At 52.1% G+C, this 24,173-nt stretch overlaps 8 protein-coding genes across 8 annotated transcripts; 3 read left to right on the top strand and 5 right to left on the bottom strand.

Moving 5' to 3' along the window:
- Nucleotides 1-519: 519 nt before the first annotated feature.
- CORC01_10851 (4-hydroxyacetophenone monooxygenase) lies at nucleotides 520-2,418 on the bottom strand (the record flags this gene model as incomplete). Its single annotated transcript, XM_022622478.1, has 2 exons — nucleotides 520-2,049; nucleotides 2,110-2,418. 2 exons carry the CDS (start codon nucleotides 2,416-2,418, stop codon nucleotides 520-522), a joined length of 1,839 nt encoding a protein of 612 aa, XP_022470994.1.
- Nucleotides 2,419-3,570: 1,152 nt separating this feature from the next.
- On the top strand, nucleotides 3,571-7,854 carry CORC01_10849 (HK97 family phage prohead protease; the record flags this gene model as incomplete). The annotated part of the gene is made up of 7 exons (XM_022622476.1): nucleotides 3,571-4,012; nucleotides 4,066-4,972; nucleotides 5,030-5,117; nucleotides 6,162-6,302; nucleotides 6,364-6,552; nucleotides 6,608-6,855; nucleotides 6,930-7,854. The coding sequence occupies 7 exons, from the start codon at nucleotides 3,571-3,573 to the stop codon at nucleotides 7,852-7,854; spliced, it is 2,940 nt and encodes a 979-aa protein (XP_022470992.1).
- On the bottom strand, nucleotides 5,453-6,070 carry CORC01_10850 (uncharacterized protein; the record flags this gene model as incomplete). The annotated part of the gene is made up of 2 exons (XM_022622477.1): nucleotides 5,453-5,574; nucleotides 5,788-6,070. The coding sequence occupies 2 exons, from the start codon at nucleotides 6,068-6,070 to the stop codon at nucleotides 5,453-5,455; spliced, it is 405 nt and encodes a 134-aa protein (XP_022470993.1).
- A 2,934-nt stretch (nucleotides 7,855-10,788) lies between the features above and the next one.
- On the top strand, nucleotides 10,789-11,973 carry CORC01_10848 (uncharacterized protein; the record flags this gene model as incomplete). The annotated part of the gene is made up of 2 exons (XM_022622475.1): nucleotides 10,789-11,289; nucleotides 11,341-11,973. 2 exons carry the CDS (start codon nucleotides 10,789-10,791, stop codon nucleotides 11,971-11,973), a joined length of 1,134 nt encoding a protein of 377 aa, XP_022470991.1.
- Nucleotides 11,974-12,578: 605 nt separating this feature from the next.
- Nucleotides 12,579-14,895, top strand: CORC01_10847 (uncharacterized protein; the record flags this gene model as incomplete). The annotated part of the gene is made up of 4 exons (XM_022622474.1): nucleotides 12,579-12,982; nucleotides 13,107-13,134; nucleotides 13,185-13,643; nucleotides 13,696-14,895. The coding sequence occupies 4 exons, from the start codon at nucleotides 12,579-12,581 to the stop codon at nucleotides 14,893-14,895; spliced, it is 2,091 nt and encodes a 696-aa protein (XP_022470990.1).
- Nucleotides 14,896-15,275: 380 nt separating this feature from the next.
- On the bottom strand, nucleotides 15,276-16,145 carry CORC01_10846 (xyloglucan-specific endo-beta-1,4-glucanase A; the record flags this gene model as incomplete). Its single annotated transcript, XM_022622473.1, has 3 exons — nucleotides 15,276-15,487; nucleotides 15,545-15,732; nucleotides 15,799-16,145. The coding sequence occupies 3 exons, from the start codon at nucleotides 16,143-16,145 to the stop codon at nucleotides 15,276-15,278; spliced, it is 747 nt and encodes a 248-aa protein (XP_022470989.1).
- A 2,547-nt stretch (nucleotides 16,146-18,692) lies between these two features.
- On the bottom strand, nucleotides 18,693-19,935 carry CORC01_10845 (uncharacterized protein; the record flags this gene model as incomplete). The annotated part of the gene is made up of 2 exons (XM_022622472.1): nucleotides 18,693-19,114; nucleotides 19,167-19,935. 2 exons carry the CDS (start codon nucleotides 19,933-19,935, stop codon nucleotides 18,693-18,695), a joined length of 1,191 nt encoding a protein of 396 aa, XP_022470988.1.
- Nucleotides 19,936-21,601: 1,666 nt separating this feature from the next.
- On the bottom strand, nucleotides 21,602-23,113 carry CORC01_10844 (uncharacterized protein; the record flags this gene model as incomplete). The annotated part of the gene is made up of 3 exons (XM_022622471.1): nucleotides 21,602-22,384; nucleotides 22,456-22,838; nucleotides 22,912-23,113. The coding sequence occupies 3 exons, from the start codon at nucleotides 23,111-23,113 to the stop codon at nucleotides 21,602-21,604; spliced, it is 1,368 nt and encodes a 455-aa protein (XP_022470987.1).
- Between the last annotated feature and the right edge of the window lie 1,060 nt (nucleotides 23,114-24,173).

Here is a 24,173-nt window from a genome sequence, read left to right as displayed (position 1 = left end):
CACCTCAATACTTCATCACCTCGGTGATCAGTCACTCAACGGTAAACACCACCACCACGATTAGGTCTCAATTTTACGCTAGCAATGGAAGCACGACATAGTATTCCGAGTCTTTGGGAACGTTTGGCATGGAAAACGGCTCAATCCACGTGGGCTGATGTCCTGGTGGCTTGTGGATCGGCCGCTGGACTCATTTGTGCCGGTCCAGAGTTCGGCATGTCACCGTCATTGTTGGTGGGTTGGTCTTCACTTCCGAGGCCAGGAATTCAGCCAGTATACTGTGACGAGACTCTTTCCATGAGATCTTCAGCTCCTAAAGTTCAACGCTGTGTCACTGCTAGCCTGGTCACTGCCGTAAGGTCGTGATGGAAACTTTTGTCCAAGTGGCCCAGGTCCGTCAAACAAGCAGTGCATGTATCGATGATAGTCCAAATGAGAACTCTAGAATCAGCATTATCTTGATTGCGCTGTTGCATTTCTTGTTGCGCCTCCCCCCCCCTCCAAGTTTCTACACGACGTCTAAGGCACGCTCCACCAGCTCTCATGAACGTCTTTCACATCAACACTTTCAGCTTTCAAGTAAGGCGTCACGTCAGCCTCCGGGTCCAGCTCCTTCTTCGTGCATCCAAGTCCAAAGTACCACAAAAAGGGATTCTCCGAGTCCCCGACATACTCATACTCAAAGTCCTCCCACCGCGGCTCCCGCTGCACAATCGTCGCCAGCGTCGCAGACCCAGGCCACAGGCCGTGGATCCTCGAGCCGGCTTTGCCGCTGTTGTACCAGGAGCTGCAGTTCTCCGACAAGACCGTCGTCGCGAAGAAGGCGTCCGAGTATTGCGTAAAGTTATCCGCGGCCCTCTTGGTCGGCTGGATCGTCTTGATGCCCTCGCGGCTGGCCTTGCGGAGGATGCGCGCAAAATACACAATCTGGTTCTCGACGTTGTGCGGGACCGTGCCGGAGCGCCCCGACCCGTTGGGCCCGTGGACGAAGAGCAGGTTGGGGAATCCGGGCGTGGCGGAGCCGAAGTAGGTGTAGGGTCCGTCGGGCCGCCAGAGCTCGCGGAGGTCCTGGCCTTTGGCTGTGATGGGGAATGGCGGCGCCATGTCGACGTTGGCGCCCGTCGCGCAGAAGATTGCGTCTACCTCGCGATGCTTGCCGTCTTCCGTCTCGATGCCCGTCTCTGTGATTCGCTGAATGCGCGTCTGGATGTACTCTGTCTTGTCGGAGGTGACTGCCTCAAAGTAGCCCGGTCCGGGCGTCAGACGACGGCAGTGCGGCGAGAAGTCTGGGATGAGAGCGTCGACGAGCTCTGGTTTCTTGACGAGCCGGTCGTTCATGAACTTGCGGAACTTTTCGCGCGCCTCGTCGTTTTCGCTCGAGCCCTTGAGCCACCCAGTGAAGTGGCGGAAATACTTGCTCTCCAGCTCCTTGCGGTATTTGAGGTAGGCCTCTGGGTCCTTGCGAAAGGTCTCTCTAAGGTCCTCGGGGATGACGATGGGTTCGATGGAGGTCTCGTCGCCCGCGAAGGAGGCCGTCACCCACGTCTTGTTCCGCGCGTAGTGGTCCAGACGCGAGACGACCTTGTGGAGATTTGACGTGAGTTGGATGCCGCTGGCTCCGTTGCCAATCACCGCGACCTTCTTCTCTCTTGGATCAAAGCTAGGGTCCCAGTTTGAAGCGTGTCTGAGGACTCCCTTGAAGTCTTTCAGGCCGGGGTAGTCCGGCAGCTTCCAGGCATTGAAGCGGCCGATGGCTGTGAGGACGAAATCAGCCTCTTCGATGCGAATCGCGTCCGTGGCAAGGTCGCGGATGGTGATTTGCCAGATTGCGCGCGAATCTACCCAATTCAGGCCTTCAACTCGTTGGGAGAGCTGAAGGTGCTTATAAACGTCATACTTTCGCGCCAGGCCTTGCCAGTAGTCGCGGATCTCGGCGCCCTGAGCGAATTCCTCCGTCCATTGGGTATTGGATTCAAAGGTTGATTGATAGACGTGGGCTGGTACGTCACAACGGACGCCTGGGTAGATATTTTCGAACCATGTGCCGCCCTGGAATTGTCCGTGTTAGCCGAAAGCTCTAGATACTCCTCGGGTTCAGTTCATACGCACCACGTCCGCGTTCTTCTCGTAAATCGAAAGCTTGATGCCAGGAACCTTTGCAGGGAGGAGAATTCCGGCAAGAACACCAGAGAGACCTGCTCCAATCACGGCAACTCGTAGCTCTCGCGGCTCATCTATGTATCTGTCGACAAGCTTGATTGGATAATCATCATAAATGGACTTTGGTGGTGTGAGAAGTGAGTCGACGGTACGGTCGATGAGCGTCTGTTTATCTGTGCCCTTCTTCAATGGGGCCTCGCTCGAAGCATCCCTTGGTTCCGCAACTTTTGAGGTCGTTGTCTCAATGTGGTCACCCATGATGGCAAATTGCTCAAGTGATGCTTCAACGTACAGGTGTAGGATCTATAGCTCTACAATGGACTAGGCTGAGAGCCAGCAATAGACAAGATGGGAAAGCTCTATTTTGTTAGACGGCAGCTCTGCCCCTCGTCAATCCGTACATCGGAATCACGTCAGACTCGTGCTCAAACGCGTTACATGTACTTGGAAGGAAGACGGTCCGCGGTCTCGAGTATGGTTCAACCCGGGGGCCACCTCACCAGAACCATCGTCCTATCAGAGAGGAATCATTGTTATCTCGCAGCGTCAAAGAGAAAGCTTCACGAGACAGGGACAGCTCTCCACCCCACCATGAAGCTTTATCTAACCCCGCTATCCCATGTTGCGGACCGCTGTTGCTGGAGATGAGGTGCGCAGAGCATGGGGAGCACGCCATCTCCCCACTTTCTTGGGGAATGCCAATAAACACGCCCCCCCCCCCCCTCCCTCTCTCCCCGTCCGTCCTCTCCTCAGATCGGAGCCTCCAACAAAACGTCCTCGTTTGATTCTCCATTCCCGCAATGGGGCCCGCCATGTCGGATCCGCACTCGAGTCTTGAAGGTTACAAATACTCGTCTCCAATTTCTGCAGGTTGATGGGGTGGAGCATGGTTGATGCCGGCCGGCGATGTGGGCATGGTCGACCGGGGCTTTGAGTGGTCTATCCAAACAAGTGAGGACGCCTCGCGTTTCTCTTTTTCACATCTGGCTTACAGTCACATCAATGAGCCCTGAAATGGTGCAATGCTTCGTCCCGGGCATCTATGCAACCTGCCAACCTCTTGTCGCACCCTTTCCGCTCTCACGTCGGGTGGTTTGCGGTGCTACTACGCAGTAGTCTCCAGGTTTTCGCCTTGGTAAAACGCCAACGCCAAGTTTGGCTCCTTCAGCTTGCGCAAGAGACATGACTGGGCCCTTGTTCAATGGCTGGAAAAGACGGCGCGTGGGCGGGTTACTACGGTATGCGAAGAATTGTAATCGCAGGAGCTAGGATAGTAACATGGTACTAAAAGCACAAGAGATCCTTCAAGTCCATTTCCTGCAGCTGTGATATGCACGTTCTGTGTCTCCAACGTATCTAGACCTTTTCTTCCCGCCATACGATCGAAAGGCGACGCGAAAGGTAACCGCCATGGTTGTTCAGCCTCGCCGCAAATGGTGGCACATTCAATGGTATGCCGACACCGACACGCCAGAGGAGCGCAAGTTGATCAACAAACTCGACCTCCTCATTGTACCGTACGCGGTGTTGAGCTACTGGGTCAAGTACATTGATCAGTCGAACCTCAACAATGCCTACGTCGCCGGCCTCAAAGAAGATCTCGGATTCAAGGGTAATGAGCTCGTTCAGCTTCAGACCTTGTACATTGTCGGAGCCGTTACTGGACAACTGCCGATGATGTTTATTTTGACATACGTCCCGATCCATTGGCTCATTCCCTTTTTGGACATTGCCTGGGGCATCTTTACGCTCCTCCAGTACCGCGTCACTGGATTCGCTGAGCTCGCCGCATATCGCTTCCTGGTGGGCTGGTTCGAGGCCGCCTTTTTCCCAGTCATGCACTACCTCTTTGGTGAGTCCCAATACTTTCCTACACGCTACACTTTACTAACGAGTAATTCGAAGGCTCCTGGTATCGTGGAGATGAGATTGCAAGACGCGGTGGCATCTTCTACGTCGGTCTATCTCTGGGCACACTCACTGCTGGTCTGATTCAAGCCGGCGCCTCAGCAAGACTCGACGGAGTGCATGGCCTTGCCGGATGGAGATGGATGTATATCATCTGCTCTCTCATTACCGTTCCCATCGGCATTCTGGGCTACTTCGTCATCCCAGGCACCCCTGAACAGCCCAATCGACTTTTCCTCAAGAGAGAGAACATCGAACTGAGTGTGGAGAGACTCAAGCGCGCAGGTCATTCATCTCACGGGAAATTCAAACTAGGTAACTTAAAGAAAGTCTTTTTCTCGTGGCAATTTTGGGGCATTGTCGTTGTCGACGTTCTCTTCTGGAACGCGAGCATTCACACCTCGTCGGGCAGCTTCTTGCTCTGGATCAAGAGTCTCAGTCGTTACTCGGCGGCCAAGGTAAACGAACTCGGCACGATTGCGCCCGCTCTAGGCATATTCTACACCTTGTTCGTCTGTTTTGCCTCGGATCTCGTCATAGGACCCGCCTGGGCAATCACGCTGGCAAGTGCCTGGAATGCCCTGGGACTCCTGATCTTGGTCATCTGGAACGTCCCGGAAGCTGCCAAATGGTTTGCGTTCTCGACAATCTACGCTTCCGTTGCGATGTCCAGCGTGTTTCACGGTTGGGTCAATACCCAGTTGCGGTCGTCGCCGGCTGAGAGATCCTTCACACTTGTCCTGATCAATGCCATCTCTCAGTCGTCCACGGCGTGGACTCCACTCTTGGTTTTTCCCACGGTCGAGGCACCTCGATACCGCAAGGGTTTCGCATTTACTCTGGCCTGTGCCGTTCTTCTCATTGTTGCGACTCACATTTTGCGCATGTACATCAAGCGAAGAGAGTAAGTTCATCCAATACTTCCCTGGAAAGCAGCTTGTGCTAACTGCCTGTCTATTAGTCCTCAACTTGAGAACGCTACCGGGTTTTCTGAAAGTGATCACGAAGACATTTCAACTGTTGAAAACGGCAAGCAGCCCCCAGTTGCAGTAAGCGGACGAGATGACCGAAGTGATTGAAGAGGAGCCGTTAGACTCAACTGAATGATGTTCGATATGGAGCTGGGAACTGTTGTCCCGCCAAAGCGACGTGTAAATGGTGTAGTTATAAATCATTTGGAACGGTGCAGCTAGTAGTATATGGTGGTAATGACTTTAATAAACGACTGTCCCAGCACCAGATCTTAGCTGAAACTGAGGTCATGATCCAAATCATCGTTCATCGTGTCAGCATCGCATGCAGAGGACAACTACGCACATGATGGTTTTCTGTAATTCAATTCGCTCATGAGTGACTCCAGAACTAGCGCGACTGAATTGGCATATTAGGGCTGAGATGCGCTGGTCTGTGGCGTGCTTGGCGTCGTTTCTAGCCGCCAAGCAAAGGTTGTGACCATCTCGCGGAAGTTGACCGTTGGAGGCTTTTTCGAGAACGTATTCAGAGATTCTGGAACCGCGTCAGGAAGGGCTATTAGCAAATATGGCGTGGTCGCCACGCTCTAGTTCGGCATTGCAGTATCGAGACTGGTTGCGACCCGCAGGCAAATGTGTGAACAAGTACACGACCCGCTGCGGAGATGCGCCTCCTGAACTATCAGCCATGTCGTCGGCGAGACTTCGTCGGCTCAAGAACCAATTATCAGATGTCGTTTTTACCGACCCGGCTTGATGCCAGCTCCATCACAGTGGTCCAGACGTCCGGTGTTGAGTTCCGAAATGGAATGAGTCTTCGGGCTCGGAAGACGGGTGATGGCACCATCCACACCCGCGATCACGCCAGCGTTTCTGCCCTGCACCGGCGGCGTTGAATTGGGGTCAACCGTCGACGTGCAGACGACATCCTGCGCCAGTCCCACGCGGTGGGCGACAACGGCGATGACGACATGGCGACTGGACAGCTTCCTTGCATCGCGTTCCCGCGCCAAGTTGAAGAATTTCTGCATCCGTCGTGATTGATAAGATGGCAGGGAGCCCGCGGGGCTGCGTTAGAGGCGTCAACAGAAGCCAGAGCTTGAGGATACTGATACTCTTGAGCAAACATACGAAATGACTTCGGTACCGATTCACAGCTCAGCCAATGGCGAAAATGGCGTCAAGCCGGAAGGAAAGAAGCAAATCTTGCTCAATGCTTTCGACATGTCTACCGTCGGGCACTTGTCTCCGGGGCAATGGAAGGTTGGTGATCTCGTTTTGAGAGGTTTCTGGACGAATGGGTTACTAAGTCTTGCTGCTTCAGAACCCCACCGACAAGTCAGCAACCAAGCGCGACCTGAACTACTGGATCGACCTTGCGAAGCTCTTGGAAAGAGGAGGCATCAATGCGCTCTTCCTCGCCGATACCTATGGTGGCTACGACACGTATGAAGGTAGCCTTGATAATTGCATTCGCCGAGCGGCTCAATGGCCGATGACGGATCCTACCATTGTAAGGAAATACCTTGGTGAGAAGAGCTCGACCCATGCTAACTATGCGAATACAGCCGATTAGTGCCATGGCCGCAGTTACGAAGAACCTCACGTTCGCCATCACCGCATCCACATCCTTTGAGCCACCTTTCCTGCTCGCCAAGCGCTTCTCAACACTTGATCATTTCACCAGGGGTCGCATTGGCTGGAACATTGTCACTTCATGGAAGAAGGCAGCCTTCAAGGCAATTGGCTTGGACAGCCCTATTCCCCATGACGAGCGGTACGCTCAGGCTGACGAATATTTGCGAGTTCTTTACAAGTAAGTCTCTAGGGTACCTGTCTTTGAGACATTCAAAGCAACAGAGTTGAAGGCACGTACTTACGTTTTCCTAGGCTTTGGGAGGGCTCGTGGGCAGATGACGCGATTACCCCTGATCCTGAGAACGACAGCTATGCCGACCCGGACAAGATCCGGACGATTCATCACCATGGAAAGTTTTTTGATCTGGATACACGTCACATCGTCGACCCGTCCCCCCAAAGAACGCCCTTCCTGTTTCAGGCAGGCACATCGGCGGCTGGTTCAGAATTTGCGGCCACGCATGCCGAGGGTATCTTTGTGTCCTCCCATTCGCCAAAGCTCCTACGCCCAAAGGTCAAGCAAATCAGGGAAAAGGCCGCGGCCCTTGGCAGAGACCCGCAGTCTGTCAAGTTCTTCGCGACTTTCACTCCAATTGTGGGAAGGACCGACGAAGAGGCTCAGGCGAAGCATGAGGAACTCAAGAAATATGCGTCTGTTATCGGAGGCTTGGTCCTCGTCAGTGGCTGGACTGGCATCGATCTATCCAAGATCCCGGTCGACCAGGAGGTGACCGCCGCAGACTCTCTGGAGGCGCACAAGGTACGCAGCATTCTCGATGCTTTCACGACAACGAGCGAGCACGTCCCCAAGTGGACGCCGCGTGTGATTGCCGAGCGGGCGGCGATTGGCGGGCTCGGACCGGTATCTGTTGGGAGCCCACAAAAGGTGGCGGATGACTTGGAGTACTGGATTCGTGAGGGTGACTTGGATGGGTTTAACTTGGGGTACGTCACGACGCCTGGCACCTTTGAAGATGTCGTCGATCTCCTCATCCCAGAGCTGCGAAGGCGTGGGATCTACCCAGAAGCACCCGCCGAAGACGTCGCATTCACGGCTAGGGAGAAGGTGTATGGGCAAGGGCAAAAGGGATTGAGAGCCGATCACCCGGGATCGTCCTATAAGTATGATGTATACAAGGAGGACGCAGATTCGGAGCGTGCAAACTCGAGTGAATAGTTTGCAGCCGATGTCGTTTCCTCAAGTACGTAGAAATCTACTTCCACTCAGGAAACATTGTACGCCATGAGAGAGGTTAGCCTTATTTTGAAGCCAAGCAGAATATTTCTTAGACCTTTATCCAAGAAGCAAAACGGAGAGTGGAGAAAACAATTAATGTGCCGCAGCTAGACGTGAAGTTATCCCTGGTGCCAGGCGAACCTAGATTGTGTCTAACAGCATAGGTAGTTGCCTGATACCTCGTAATGACTTCTTCGCCAGATAATCCAAATACTTTATTACGAGGAATTCAAATTAAGATAGACATCAGTCGGAACCAGCAACTGACTGGCTGATATAATTATTGACTGACTATCCCTATAATCATTGCAAACATGACGTTGCCAGCCGGGACCGAACTGAAATATTACAACATTCCTCCTCCGCATATTGAGCGTCAAATTCGCGTCATCGAGTTGATTCCTTCTCACATGCAGTCAGCTGACTCGCCTCTTCACTGCGATTTTCACCATATCAGCATCGATGATCTTGCCTCCTCCTACGAAGGTATATAATACTTTATGGTGCCGAGCCTTCAAGTACTTCCGAGGCATATTTTACGTCGAAGAACAGGATGCTGCTATGAAGATCACGCAAAGCTTTTCTGATGCCCTTCATCGGTTTCGCCTGCCGCTGATCACGAGGATGCTTTGGGCCGACGCCGTTTGCATCATAATGCGGAGAATGGCTGTCAAATCTCCCTGACGGCTGACATCTGCAGCTGTGCAAAAAGCATTCTGGTCTGGCTTGTAGCAGACTAAGCCGCTCAAACCGCTTTGTTGCTCCTCGGCCGTGCCACCAAGTCAGTTAGCACCAAGGTAGATAAGCAAGCCCCGGACGAAGGTGCCATGTCTCTAAATACTGTGCTAGCTCAGAGTCGGGTCAACCGACGTTGGGTGATGAAAGGAATGGTCCGAAATCCTGATGTCGTCAATTTTCTTTTGGTCAGGCCTCGTTGCCGTGGTCAAGGTTTCTCTCTTCCGTTTGGATCTTTCGCGGTTGAGTCAAGAGTTCACGAGCTTTGCATGAGCTCGAAATAACGATAAGACTCTGGACCACGATAACTTAAATGTTTGCTTTAGCTTCACTTTCTTCTGATGTGGATCTAGTTACCACCAGTCAAGGGCCCATTGAAAAGTATGGTAGTAAGTTCTGTATCAAATCAGGCTACCGGCAATCTACGGGTGGCGCCTTGATATTGAGTTCGCTACCGGGGCCTTCCGGCACGGCTTGCCTTTCTCGACCCTCTACAGGACTTGGGACTGGTATTTATCTTGTGGCTTGCCTGCATGGGTACAAGACTGGCTAGTTGAGCAGTGACCGGAGTCACCTTACTCAGTACCTTGTCAGAAATTCTCACGCAGAACACTAGGCTCGTACCTCTTAGAGTGAACATTGGATTATGACCGAACTTCGCTGTGAAGCCCTGCATTCGTTCAGGTTCAAAGTCCACCTGAGAATTCATCCTCCGTCAAGATATCCATGTGCCGAAGGCTGTCCTGGACGGAATCTCTCCAATTCGGATGAACTTGCAAACATCACATGGAAAAGTCGGCCTGCGAGTGTTCATAGAACGGAAGAACGCTTAGCTTGACTTCGTGATGCTGTTACCGACGCCGAAGCGTGGTTGAAAGGTACGAAGCCGAATTCACTGAGTTGCAAACTATTATTCTGGAAAGGTGCCAAAGAAAGAGAAAACCATAAGCATTCAGCCGTTCTCAGCAAGCCTGCAGTGGAGAGAAACAGAAACCAATTTCTCTGGCGACCTTACCGGGACCTGTTCTAATACGACGCTCTCGATAAGAGTATAAGAAAGGGGAGGGATCGAGACCAAAAGTTCTATCATGGACTCGCGAATAATCACATCGGTTTGCCGCGACTTGGATAGAGGTTGGTCCGTGGTTTCCTAGTGTCGCTCTCACAACGTCCTTTAAGGAACGCTTCTCTACGTTGGTTTTGCTCCAGGTCATGTCGATGTCAATGATCTTATGATTTAGCCTTCTGAATACTTCACGGCTTTTGACCATGATAGTCTGAGCAATGCGGAACCGGCAAGGATTGTAACAGGTCTGAGATTTCAAGGAATTTGGTTTTGAAATCATTGAGCAATTTCTATGGCATCTCATACGCGAGTACTAGAAACAAGGACACGAGGTCTGATGAGATTTCAGGAGCGAGGAGCATCAATGCCAGACCCGTCAACAGGATTGATTACCTTACGTGGTACAAGATCTTATCATGTAGAGGTAAATTCCAGAAACCCTGTGCTCGTATTGAACGAGTTGCCCGCAGATATCAATGCCCCGTCGGCTAAAGCCACTTAGCTTCTTCATTTGAAGGGGGTGACTCATTTGGTGAGCTTGCTGATAAGTAATTATCTATGATTCAAGAATCATCAAGCTGTTGCTGCTTATGGGTCTGTCAAATGATAGATGCACACTTCGGCACGTTGTAAGTATGAGAGGATTGCTACGCCACCATTAAGCCTGGCACACAGAATGACATCGCGCTGCAAAGGACTCGCCCTTAAGTTGGAAGAATAACACTAAGCGAATTCTTATGTTCTATCACAAAGAGATGACTTGTCTATATGGACACATTCCAACATTGGGGGCGGCATGTAGATGTCTCCGCATGGGCACTATTCGGGGTTTGGGAGCACCCGGAATCAGCCTAGTCTGTGGAAGCAAACAAAAATAAAAAGCCGCTTTCGTCTAGTGAAGGACTTAGCCATCGCTTTAGAAAACGACAACAACAGGGGCCATTCATCTTGAATAATTCTGATTCTTTAGGTGAAGACGACTGCATTTTCATAATACTCATTTCCACCCTGTGCCTGCAACAGTTTAACTCAGGATGGCCAGCGAATTCTTGAAAACTTCTCTGTCGACAAAAATGCCTCCAATTGCCATTATTGGCGCTGGACCATGTGGCCTCACACTGGCCCGGCTTCTCGAGCGTCAAAGAGTGGACTACGTAGTCTACGAGCGAGATGAGAGCGCCGCATCAGCCAACGCCGGTGGCTCGTTGGATATTCACGAAGGGACAGGCCAAGCGGCGCTTCGAAAGGCTGGTCTCTGGGATGCGTTCCGCAAAGAAGCAAGATGGGAAGACGACAGGTTCGCAGTATACGACAAGTTTGGGAAGCAGCATCTCGACATTAAGAGCAATGGCGGCGTTGACGAGGCTGGCAGGCCCGAAATTGATCGCAAAGCACTTCGACAAATTCTCCTGGACTCTGTACCGCGCGAGAAGATCCAGTGGGGAAGCACACTGAAGGCTGTCAAGATGCATCAGGCTGGCTCGCCGTCCCTTGAGTTCACTTCTGGCACGACTGCGGAAGGATTCAAGCTTGTGGTTGGGACCGACGGTGCTTGGAGCAGAGTTCGCTCACTGGTATGTCATGGCTCACTCTTTGCTTTTGCCCAGTGACTAACTGTGATTCAGATCACACAAGTGAAGCCTCGGTACTCTGGCAGAACATACGTGGAAGCCCAGATTACGGAAGAAAACCCGCTATTCAAGTCAGTCCTGGACAAATATGGACACGGAACGGCCACTATACTGGCAGGAGCCAACCAAATGGTCATACAGCGTCAGGGCAACGGCTGGTACAGGGTGTACTTCGGGATTGAGGCTCCCGAGCATTTCGTTGGCAGAGAGACCGACCCAGCAAGCATCGATGCGTTGCGACAGGCGTTGCTATCCGACTTCTACAGCGATTGGACCGAAGAGGCAAAAGACTACATACGATATGCCGAGCATTTCCGCAGCTGGCCGTTATATCAACTCCCCCTTGAGAGCCAGAATTGGACGAACGTGCCAGGCTTGGCTCTGGCTGGGGATGCAGCCCACTTGGCACTACCCAACGGCGAAGGCGTCAACTGTGCCATGTGGGATGCAATGGAGCTGGCTAAGAGTATAGAAACCCACGGCCTCGACAACTTGGACGGCGCGGTTCAGGAATATGAGAAGGACCTCTTGGTGCGAGGCAAAGCACACATCGAAGATGGCATACAGCTCGGACAATTGATGACCCATGAGAGTGGCCCAGCTGCAATTGTCAAGGCTTTCCAATAGGACGACTACGAGATCAATGATTGGAGCCCGGTTACAGGGTTTTCGGACGAAGAGTAGCTACAACGACATTGGAAGATAGGATTGAACGCAGGGCAGATACACATGTAATCATTACTTAGACCGCTTTAGTTCGGGATGAATAAAGTAGTTTCTTATATCATCAAGACACAGACCATGCCTTACTAAGACAAAAGCATTTTCAATACATGTAGCCTATATGTACCGGCAGAATATCGTTCAAATCTCGACCAACAAACCCAGCCACGATCGGAAATAACGCGTCGGTTGATTGACCCCTCGCTTCCAGCAGTGTCTCAAACGTCACCACTCCATTAATGATTGTCCGGGCTTACTCTTCCCAAAATTGTTAGTCGGCCCTTTGTAAAGTCCGGATTACTCCGTGGGCGCGGAGCGCCAAGGTCCCCGCCCCCCCCAAAAAAAGCCACGGATGAGATCCCGTCGTCAGCTTGACCCGCGCCTTGGAACGAGCCCACCTCCGCCCGACATCATCGGTCCCCCGGTCATCACAACTCTCCGAAACCTACTCTGCTAAGTCTGCTTCTCTGCAACGGGAACGGCCTTGGCAGGACTCCGTCAACGCAACCATGTCGGCTCCCGTACTATCTAGTAGTAAGGCAGACACCGCTCCCCGAGCAAAGCCCCAGCGCGTCCTCGCATGCGTCCTCTGCCAGCAGCGCAAGATCAAGTGCGACCGCAAGTTCCCTTGCGCGCATTGCACCAAGCACCAGCTACATTGCGTGCCCGCGACGCAGACCCGGCCCCGGAGGCGGCGGTTCCCGGAGAGGGAGCTTCTCGACCGCCTGCGAAAATATGAGGGCCTACTCCGACAAAATAAGGTTGAGTTTGAGCCGCTTCATGGGGACCTAGGCACCAGGTATGGAAAATCTGTCGACGATAGCGGCGGGTCGGATGATGAGCACCGATCTGAAGGCACGGGGATGCCATCACCGTCAATCACAGTGAAATCCGAAACCTCATACGAACCCAAGTGAGTCACTCATTATCGATTCAGACCTTTGCCGCACGCATGTCACTCACTTGTTCTGCACACATGATCAACTTTAATCGAACGTACGTAGAAGTTCACGGTATCACTGACTACGTATGTCTAGGAACTTTTGGCATCTGGTAAGCCCAGAGGTAGATTCAAATTCAACTCATCCCTCGGTTCTAGGACTAATACTGCTTAGCTCGAAGCTTCACACGCCGGCTTGCGGGAGACAATTAGGCAAACGTGGGACCAAACCTGCGATAGCGATGATCACATTCTCTTCGGCTCCTCAGATCGATCATCAGTCGACCTCTCAACCTTCCATCCCGAGCCCGTTCACATCTTCCGACTCTGGCAAATTTACCTCGACAATGTGAACGCGCTGCTTCGAGTAACGCACGCTCCCAGCTTTCAAGCGCGCATCATTGAAGCCGTAAGCAGCATCGAAAACATGAGCCCCGCATTGGAGGCTCTCATGTTCAGCATGTACTCCATGGCCATCTCGAGCCTCACGGAGGAGGCTTGCTACGATACGTTCAAGCAGCCAAGAGCCCTCCTTTTGACCAAATATCAGTTTGGCTGTCAGCAAGCTCTGGCCAATAGCCAATTCCTACGAACGACTGACATTGACTGTCTGACCGCGTTGTTCCTCTACCTCGTACGTATCTTGCCTGATAAAGAGAGACAACATCTCAGCTCACCCCACACAGCACGCAAGCCGTCCGGCCGCCCACATTCGATCCATCTCGTCACTCCTCAGCGTCGCCATCCGCATAGCCCAGCGCATGGGTCTCCAGCACGAATCCGCCAACGCAAGGTGTACCATTCTCGAGGCCGAGATGCGCCGCAGGCTCTGGTGGTCCCTCGTGCTCTTCGACGCCCGTATGAGCGGGCTGAGCGAGCACAAGGCCACTGAACTGACCCCGACGTGGGACTGCGCCGTGCCGCTCAACGTGGGCGACTCTGAACTCCGAGCCGAGATGAAGGAGCCGCCCCGGGCGGAGATGAAGGTCAGTGAGGCGCTCTTCTCCGTCCTGGCGGCCGAGCTCGCCGACTTTGCCCGGCACACGCCGTTCTACCTCGACATGACGAATCCCATCTTGAGGCCCATTGCCAAGGAGCTTCCTGGTGGCGGCAAGGTAGATTGGTTGGAGAAGTCGGTGGAAGAGCGGTATCTCCGGTACTGCGATCTCGAGAACCCGACGCACTTCATGGCCATGTGGATGTCGCGCGCATCGCTCTCAAAGTTCCGTCTCATGGAAAACTCTCACAGCTACCTCATGGAGCCCGACGAGGAGAGGTACAAAATCACGTTATCCAGCGCCCTGAGGTGGCTGCATTGCGACGCAAAGCTGGCAGCCTCGCCTCTCACCCAGCGATTCCGTTGGTTTCTCCAAATCTACTACCCTTTCCCTGCCTATATCCGCATCACCCAGTTTCTCAAACTGAACCCCCTGGATTCTAAAGCCGAGTATATATGGAACGCCCTGAGCGATCATTTCGAAGCTCGATTCGAGCAACTCATGCCGGGGTATTCCCCAGTCTTTATCCCCTTCAGCGAGGTCATTATCAGCACTTGGGAGGTGCTAGCAACGGCGCTCAGAGACTCGGGGCAGCCGGTAGTCCCGCCGAGAATCGTAACCAAGGTTCAAGAAAGGCTGTTGGAAGTGACGCCGACTCCGAGTCCACAGTCGCCTACAGCCGAAGCCATGGGCATGGGCTCTTATGACTTTGGTGCATCGATTCCGATGGACTTTGTCGGCCACAGTCTCAATTATGACCAAATCACCTTTTCGCCAACAAACAATGCTCTGTACCCAAATATTAGTATGCCGGACACGCATGGTATCAACGTTGATCAGTTCAACTGGGATTCCTTGGATTTGGGACAACATGGGCAAGCGACATAACATAGGCCGCTTGAATCTAGGTGGAGCCGCGGGTGTCCCGTTTGGCACAGATCAGGGCTACTGTACCATTAGAAATGACTGCGTGTACGGACAGCCTCACTGCTCAATCATCCATAGATATAGGCGCAAGTAAGCGTGCATAATTCTTCTCCACTTGAGATTTTACTTGAAATGGGCACCGGGACATGAAAGCTTTCAATTTACAACGACGAACAGAACAGCAACCATAAATGTCATGAATCCTGTTTGGTATTCTTGAAGATGATTAAATGTATGTACAAAAAGCGACAATATATACATGTCGAATATCTGAGCCCGAACACAGTTCAGGATTGGGTTGAGGTCCGCACAGCGTTGTTCAGCATAGCTGTAACAAGCATTTACTGGACGGTGAGGGTGTAGGCGGAGGTCTTGAAGATGGCGTTGGTGCCGGAGAAGGGCTCGGTGCCGGCTTGGAGGCTGGTGATGACGCTGCTCTTGGCAACGCCCTGCTTGGAGGTGAGGTAGGTGAAGAAGAGGTTCAGGTCGCCGTTGAAGCTCTTGATCTGGCTGGGGGCAACGAAGGAGTAGACAGTGGTGTCACCGTTGGGGCCTTGGTAAGTCGAGTTAGACGGCTTTCCGTGGTGGACAGATGCAATTGTTCACTTACCAGAGTAGAGGGACCACTTGGTGCCGGCAATGGTGGGGGTGTCAATGACCTTGCCAGTGCTGGAGATGGGGCCAGCACCGCCGAGGGCGCCGAGCCAGATCATGATTTCGTACTTGTTGTTGGCACCAACGGAGGGGGCGAGCCAGAGATCGTAGGCGACGTCGGCCACGATGGAAGCGCCTTCGTAGCTAATGATGGGGGTTAGCACAAACGATGCCTAGGCTCGTTCGACTTGGAATGATGAGACGACTTACCTCCAGGTCCACTTGGAGGGGATAGACTTGACAGCAGTGAGAGGCTTGTTGACCTTCTCAAGGGCAACGTTGGAGTAGGACTTGACCTGTCCGTGACCACCGGCCCAGGTCCAGGAGGTCGACCAAGTGACGGAGCCGGACTTGTAGGATGTGAAGGTGGTGCACTGGCTGCCGGAGGTGGCCTTGGACGCACCCCAGTTGTTGTGGTAGACGGTAAAGGGGCCAGCGGCGACGGAGCCCCATGAGTTGCACATCTGGGTGGCACGCTTATCGACGGTGACGGGCGTGGGAGACGCGACGGCCGTGACGGCCAACATGGCCGAGACGAGGTAGGAGGTGAACTGCATTGTGGAAATTCGGACTAGCTTCAGCTATTGGAAAGAGTGTCTGGAATGAACGAATGGCGCAAAAATATCGGACAAGAAGAGAACGTAGCTTGTTGGAACGAATCGTAGGGCTGCCAAGACGAGGTTCCCAGGCGGGCGGGTGGCCCTTTGATATACCCCCTACATGATGCTACGTCAACCGCCGGCGACGATTTTTTTTTTTTTTTTTCCCTCCAGAAAACAGAAAGAAAAGTCCCTCCAATTACGGCGTAGCATCCCGAATGGAACGTTAGTGTGCGGCCCAGAACACAACACGACGGGTGAGGTTCTTTGCCTGCGGCCGTGGCTACTCGACCGGGATGCCGGAGGTGCGTATCGGACGGAAAGCTTGTTGCGGGCTTAGTGGGGGGTCCACTGGACGGGGTAGATTACGGTGGGCAAACAGGGGCGGTTTCACCTTGATCACTCTGTTTACTGGACGAACCAAGCGCGTACACACTGCGGCCACGAGGTGCTCAAGAAGTGACTCCACCAATGGGCCATGTGGGCAGGTGTAATCTGCTCGTCACCTTGTGGCTTCAGGTAGATGGATTGTATGTTACAGGGAGGGCTGGCCTGAAAAGCTAAAAGGAGAACTCGTCCAAGCCATCGTATCCCTGGTTCAATATCCGTAAAACCAAAAGCAGAAGGCCAGCGGGAGATGGAAATGAACTGTTGACTCATGTTCGGCCGGTTTAGGTTCATCATCAGTCATGGCCCCAATGAGCACCTTGGAAAGCCGAAATCGATCGATTCCCACTTCATGGGCATTTGCAAATATTGACGTGGCCCCCTCGGGCCATTCCGAGGCTCAGCCTGGTCAATAGTCTAGTTGATTGCTGCCGTCATTTACGGTTCTTTTCAGCACATGGACTTGTTGCGCAATCGCATACGTGCTTCCTAAGCACAAAAGACTGCCGTTATAACCGCGTTCCTTGACCGAAAACTCCACCGTAGTATTTATGTGAAGCCGCCCGCGTGTGCTGGATAGCCATTGCCACATCACCTACAGTGTCACTTTATGTAAAATTCCGCCGCAGTAGCGCGCATATTTCTTTTTGTCTCACGAATTCGGCATCTCATTTTAGTGGTGCAAGGAAACACGGCGTCAGTATGACACATTTGACAGATTGTTCCAATGGAGAGCATACAAGCCTCACTCGTTTTTCTTTTGTCCTGTTCCCTGGGCACGCTTCGAGGATACACACAGAGCCTGGCCGTGAGCTCCTCAGAGTGCACCAATGAAGACATTTTCCTCATTCGTCGTCAATCATAACTGACTTCCTCGTCAAAATTAGACATGCAAAGTCATGTGTCACGAATAGCTGGGTTCTTTGGCATGAGCCGCGCCAAGATGCAGGTGACCCAAGATCAGACCGAGCCCAACTCAGCGGTCCTCTCCCCAGATATTCCCGGGGTTCAGATCAGTCACCAAGGGTGGCACGCATCGGGCAGCCAGAAACGGCAATGGGGCCCAGCTGCCGACATGAGCGCATCCCTAGAGCAAGACAAGGGCCGCACCAGCCATTTTTGATCCAGGCCCTCATCACCACTATCGGGCCATGCTGGGCAGCCGTCTTTTCGTATCCGAGCATACCGTTTGATGTGACACACCACATCCGTAGAGGTTCCCGCCTGGTTCCAAGGCAGAGTTGACTGGTGGGATTTCGGTAAGCCGCCTCGGCACCAGAAGAACTAGATTCTCAGACGGGAGAAATAAAGGGGCTTAGCGAAGGGTTGTAGAGTGGGTGGCGCTAGAGTGCCGTCCCGGCCGCTGCGCCGAGACTCTCTTGGTCTCCTGTCTTCTGGGATGTGAATAATAGAAGCGACAAATATTAAGCGATTTTAACTCAAGGTCAATTCCTCTCTGGACTTCACACCCGCCGTATTTTCCCGCACACATTGGTATGACCGACTTGTTGGATGTGCAATGCCATGGCCGTGTACAGAAAGACGATGGGATCAATCATCGAGGCTTTGTTAGTTTGTTCTAGTTCGAGCCTTCGAGGTTACATCCATGTGCTAGCAACCCCATTCTCATTTCGCTTAATTCCAGCAGCTGCCAGCAACACGATGCAATCCACTTGGTCAAATGCAAACATGGCAGAATTCAACAACACCGGCTGTGTGTTCTAGTGGTCATGATTTCTCGTTCACAACAATGTGAGCTTGATCCGAGAAGGTCGCAGGTTCGAACCCTGCCGCGGTCATAGCATATCTTTTTGATTCGACTTCATGTTACTACTCCATTTTATCAACATACGTTCATCCTCGTATAGTACGAGACGACTACTGTCTTTTACACATTTCGCTGCGGTTTGGTCTAGCCCTGAAACATACTGCCCAGTTTTGCTATAAGAGACTGATTACATGAACGCTTAACTTTTGTGTCAGTAATTGTATCCACCCCCTTTCAACGCCTTTACTCCGTTCTTCGATACAATAACTTCATTAACCGGGGGGACATATTTATAGACTATAATCCCGGATCACATTCTCGATTTCCATGCTACTCTCAACAGTGCATCCTCAGTTTTCCCATCCTGTCTTTTGGCGCTGTTCCCTCATTCGTTGGACACAGTCTGAGCTCAGAGGTGTGCCCATGTCATCAATCGTCTTCTTCATAGCATCTGCGATGCGCTCAGCCGGGTTGCATTCCGGGTGCTTTTCGTAGCAAGTCACGTACGACAGCACCCTTTTGAGAGACTTGAGCAAGTCCATGACGCTCTCGTCCACTCTGATTACCATCTCTGTCATTCTGGTCCCCCGGACGTAGATGAGGCCCGCGAACACGCTTCCTAGTACAATATAATCGCACTTTTTGTTTCGGGTTACGGGAATTCCAGATATGCCGGCACACAGCCATGTGCCGTCTATTAATCTGTTGATAACACCATTGAGATGTGAGGGTAACTCTGTGGCTAGTTGGGAACGTAGGGTACGAATGGCCTCTAAGAGATTGTTAGGCCCAAAAAGTCAGCGCAAGTGAAGAAATTGACTTACCTGGGATGATCGGTGAGCCGAGGGAATCATGAAAATAGTCTTCTATGCGAGCCCCGTCAGGAGTGATCATGTGGCCTCTATCATCTATGGTGCAGGTAAGGCTGATTTTGATGATGGTCCTCGCAAAAAGTCGCTCGTCGCCCAATGCCCAGGCAATGCAGGACAACATGGCCAGATTCCGGCCGTCGCTGGTGCTCTCTGGCGTCTTCAACACCCCAGACCACTGTACGATCCACGGTTGCAAGACATGCTCCATTTCGTACAAGCTAGCCAAACATAGCGTGTGGTAGACTTCGATGAGTGTGGGTTCCTTCGGTATGAGTGAGAATTTTGAGTGAATGACGTTGAGCAGGATCATCAATCCATCTAACTTTTCGTGCTGACAGGCGTATAGCGATGGGGTCCATCTGCACCACTCTTCGTCGACTGCTTGCGTCTCTGAGGATGTCTCAAGTAGTGTGCGTTTCCAAAATGGCGACGCTCGTCGTAGTGTGTTTGAACAGACGCGAAAGGACCTGGCGCTGCCGGTAGACGGGTCAGAACCGACGTGCAACAGTAGATCTCCCGTCGGATCTATTTGGAACTCGTCTTCGTCCGCAAATGCTTCTTCGGGAGGCGTCTGAATCCACTCGCTATCCATGTCACTGTCGTATGCGTTGGGCGTATGACCCGCTGGTCGAATGGGCAAGTTCTTGAATTCCATCTCGTCGAGTCTCCTTTGGATTGTGTGGGAGAGAAGGGAACTCTGCTGAAAAGGATTGAAAATCATGGTGAACCACATAGATGAGATGCGTAATGATGTCGTCCAAGCCCAGCACCGCCCGCCGGACCACCCTCAGCACGGAGGTCACGGGGCATCTTGGGATGTCATGTCGCGTTACATGGTAGAGTTCAGTGATTCCGTAAAATCTGTATAAGCGCAGACATGAAGAGGCGACTGAGGGGAAGAAAAACGCACGGAAGTGCCAGTTTTACGTAATGATACACGCTCAACAACGAACAGACTGAGCTGATAGGTTGGCTATGCTTGGCATCTCGTACCTGGAAACAAACATAAGCAAGGTTGGCAACAGTCAATCTGATGATTCTACCAGAATACGACGTCGATTCAAGCTGCTTCGCGGGGAAGTGCCCGGACTCCCGAGGTCAGGCAGGATGGTCCGTCTGGGCTTGGCCTTGGTCCACTGTGAAGCAAAAGCTTTTTCCGCACTTCTTGGTGAGACATTTCGCGTGGAAAATGATCAGGTCCGGACATATGACTCAGCTATGCTGATTCATGGAGTTTTGGATTGAAAGTTCACGTTGGGGATATTTGGTCTTTATAACTTAGGTAGGCTTGAGAGTGAGTCTTTGCATACGGCCCCAGCCATTCATTGCAATTTCTTCATTCCGTACATCGTCAGCCTTGTATGCGGCTAGAATAACTGTTGCTTCTTATTTTCTACCCAACCTGCTGTCATCTTCGTCTGAAATAAAAAATCCGTGGATGTTCATGGTATGGCGGAAAAGTCGTGAAATGAACGAATGCGGAGGGAAGAGACATTCGGAGAGACACTCAACCTCATAGAATTCACAACTCTATCTGATGCAGACTTGGTTAGTGTATATATGTTTTTCTGTCCAACATAAGTTTCATTCTCCACACTGTTTATTAGGTGACTGGCTGAGGCGATTCAGAGACACAAGAACCGGCAAGCTACTTTTTTGTCTTTTCAACTACTTATGCATGTCTTATATTCACAAAGCTAGTATAGGGTTAAGTAGTAGGTCCATGCTTTCAAACTGATTGCTGTCGATGCGTATTCTCTCTTGCTAGCATCCTCATATCTTGTATCCAACTCAGCGGCACATCTGTTTCATTACCACAAAATTCTTCAGCCTACACGGGCTGTGTTTCATATCCAACAGTCTGTGGTAAAACCTCGATAAATCCCTGTAAATTGCGGTGACTAGTACCTTACCTCGGTCTTCAAACATTCTACCTCGAGGTGGTACGAAGTCGAACTTTGCAGGCCCGATCACAAGGAAGTTATTGGTTCGAAATCCGTTCCTGTCGACCACCGAGCGTATAAGATGACGAGCTGCTATAGAACTTTTCAGATCACTAGATGTTGATGATCAAGCATTTTTTGGTACTACAGAACACGATTCTATAGATTGGTTGTACATATTCCAATCCTGTTTCAAAATGTCCTGAATGAATCGTGAACTTGACTGTTTCTGGATCAACGTGTATATGAGTTGGCAATTTTGGTTAAGACGCAGCGTTGATCAAATGGACTGTTTCTTATCATTGATGGGTAGTATTAGCTTTAAAGTAAGCAGTTCTGTAAGAGCTGATATTCTATTATACAAAAGTGGAATGTCTCAATCATAGTGAAGTAATCATCAAGATTGATAACTAAAGAAAAGACGCCCCTGTCCACTACGTCAGTTTACGAGATCGGGGTGGCCTTGAGGTAGTTGCAGCCCTGGTTATCAAAAGGGCTACCGCAGCCAACGTTGGTATCCTTCTCGATAAAGACAGCCGGCAAATTGAAGTAGCACGTGGGAACCTTGCCCCAGGCTAGGTTGCTCAAGTCAACCTTATCCTTGTCGTCTCCACCGTTGAGCGCGCAGTCGATGATGGCGCGGTAGTACGGGTCACGGTTACCGAGTCCGTACGAAGCCATCTTGTCGTACACCTCGGCCTCAACCTCGACCCAGTCGTTCTCGCGGTTCGGGTTGGGGCTGTTGAGCATGATGTAGAAGCAGTACTCCTCGCCGTCCCGAAGCGCCATCCACTGGCGTCCCGTGGCGTAGCCGCAGTCCTCGCGCGACTTGACATTGTCGCGCTTGTCAGCGACAAGGTAGAGCTTGGCGGCGCTCATGACGTCGTTGGCGACCTTTGGCTTGATATTGTTGCTGATGGACTGGAGGGCGACGGTGACGGCCTGTTCGTCGTCGTCGACGAGGAACCAGCCGCCGTTGTAGAACTTTGTGATCTTGCTTTGGAACGTGTCCCACTTCGGGGCGGGCAGTGAGTCGTACTCCGCCTGGCTTGTGCCGCCGCCGGTGGCGATGCGGAGCGTGTTCTCGAGGGCGCCGGTGGCTTGCTTGAATGCGTCGGCCAGGGCGGCGGAGATCGAGCCCTGGTCGATCTCGTTGGCGCTATTGGAGGCGGCGAGACCAGAGAAGATGCCGCTAAGCATACCAAAGCCGCCAGCGATGGCAGTTCCCTATTACAGCAAGTTGTCAGCAAGCGCTTGGAATAGAATAGCAAATTCTCATGAAGATCCGGTGAACTTACAGCTCCAGGAACCAAACCTCCAATCGCACCACCCATAGAGGCAGCGGCGGAAAGCCAGCTAAGAACATCGCCGGGGTCATCCTGGTTGCCTTGGAAGTCGGTCACCATTTGACCGATCTGGAGTCCGCTGATGAGCGTCTCCTTGGTGAGCTGCCGGTTCAGCTCGTTGAACTTGGCATGCATGCCCTTGACTGCCTGGAAAATCCAATAGGAGTTCTTGCCAATCGGAGTCTTGCCGTACGCGTCATATTGAGCATCGCACGTCATGTCGTTCAACGGCTTGCACTCGTTTCCGAGGGCTGAGCAGCCAGCGGCGCCAGACTTGCCCGATGTGCCGCCTGAGACGAAGTCTTCGAGGTTCTTGACCCACGAGTTCTCGTGTTCTGTTTGAAAGTCTTGGGTTAGCACTGGGATTCTCGCACGAGAAGTCGCCGGCATAAAGAGCTGTGAACTGACCCCACTGAGTCTTGATGAAGAGGTCAAGAGAAGCGCCGGAATAGGTGTCCTCCCAGAGCTTGTCGGCGCCCTCTGGGGTTGTGAGATCCCAGCCCTTGCACATGGCATCCTTGCTGTCAAGGGCATCCCGCTTGACGGAGATGCCAAGTGGCGAAGCATTGCCGGCGGCCACGAGGGCCAAAAGAGTGGCCGAAGTCTTCATTGTCAATGATGGACTTGAGAGGGTGTCGGGCTAATTAACGCGGGAAAGCAAGGACTATGTTCCTGATAAAGAGTGTAATTGTTAGGAGCTTGAGCTGTGTTGGTCTGTGAGAGTCCAACATGAGGCGTGAGCAGCCTCTCATTTAAGTTATAGAACAATGAGAGAAAGGGACTTTGGTTTCTGAGAAAATTATGGCAGCTGGAGTTTCGAACCCGGTAAGGCTGCAGGCCATAATCGCGATGCCTAGCAGATTAATCTCTGCTGTTTCGAGATGAATTCTGGGGGCCGAGGTCGATTGAACCTCGAAGGATTAAACTCCTTTGGTAAAGTATACGAACTTTGGTAGGATCTTTCGTTCTGTGCCTGGCGAAGGATTCCCAACTTAGAATAGTAGCAGCCTGGAACTCCCCATGCCGAAGTCTAAATTCAAGCCACGGCCACTCTATCGGGGCCTTTGGTAAGGGAGGGCACAGACTTTGGAAGAGACCATCAATGCAACCCATAAGCACCATGAAGCCCCATAAGCTAATTTCGAGGACGTGAGACATGCCAGCTTGCTCCACCGTCGTGGGGGCTATTGAAGAAGCCGTTTGGCTGTGTTCGTCAGGCAGTCAAAACAAGGGACTTTGGCATGTGGGTATGGGGCCATCTGATTGTTGCCTATCACTGCCGGGATGTAATCGCAGGGCACAATGGGGTCTGATCGACAGGAACGCTCTCTTGGCAACGGGAGGCGGCAATTGAACAGGCGAGCCTTATTCCCCGAGCTCTTCATGGATCCCAGCACGGCATCCTTAGTCCTGCTATCTCCTGACGTCGTGCATGAGTTTACTCCGCTGTATTAGGCAGCTCGAAAACTGAGAATACCTATTGTCACTGGGCGGGTCATGTAAACAAAACCGACCGGCCGGGGGGTCGAGGATGGTGTGGATTCATGTTGCGCGCCATCTGGCCCCCATCATCTATTTGAGTATGGAGACATTGTAACACATTGTATTCCTAAATGGATTTGATTGCGACTTACATAGACACGGGCGTCATCGGAGCTAAAGCCAACGAT

The sequence above is a fragment of the Colletotrichum orchidophilum genome (assembly GCF_001831195.1).
Source record: "Colletotrichum orchidophilum strain IMI 309357 chromosome Unknown Scaffold_111.1, whole genome shotgun sequence".
Classification (NCBI taxonomy): Eukaryota; Fungi; Ascomycota; class Sordariomycetes; order Glomerellales; family Glomerellaceae; genus Colletotrichum; species Colletotrichum orchidophilum.
This window is presented reverse-complemented; position numbering and strand designations above follow the sequence as displayed.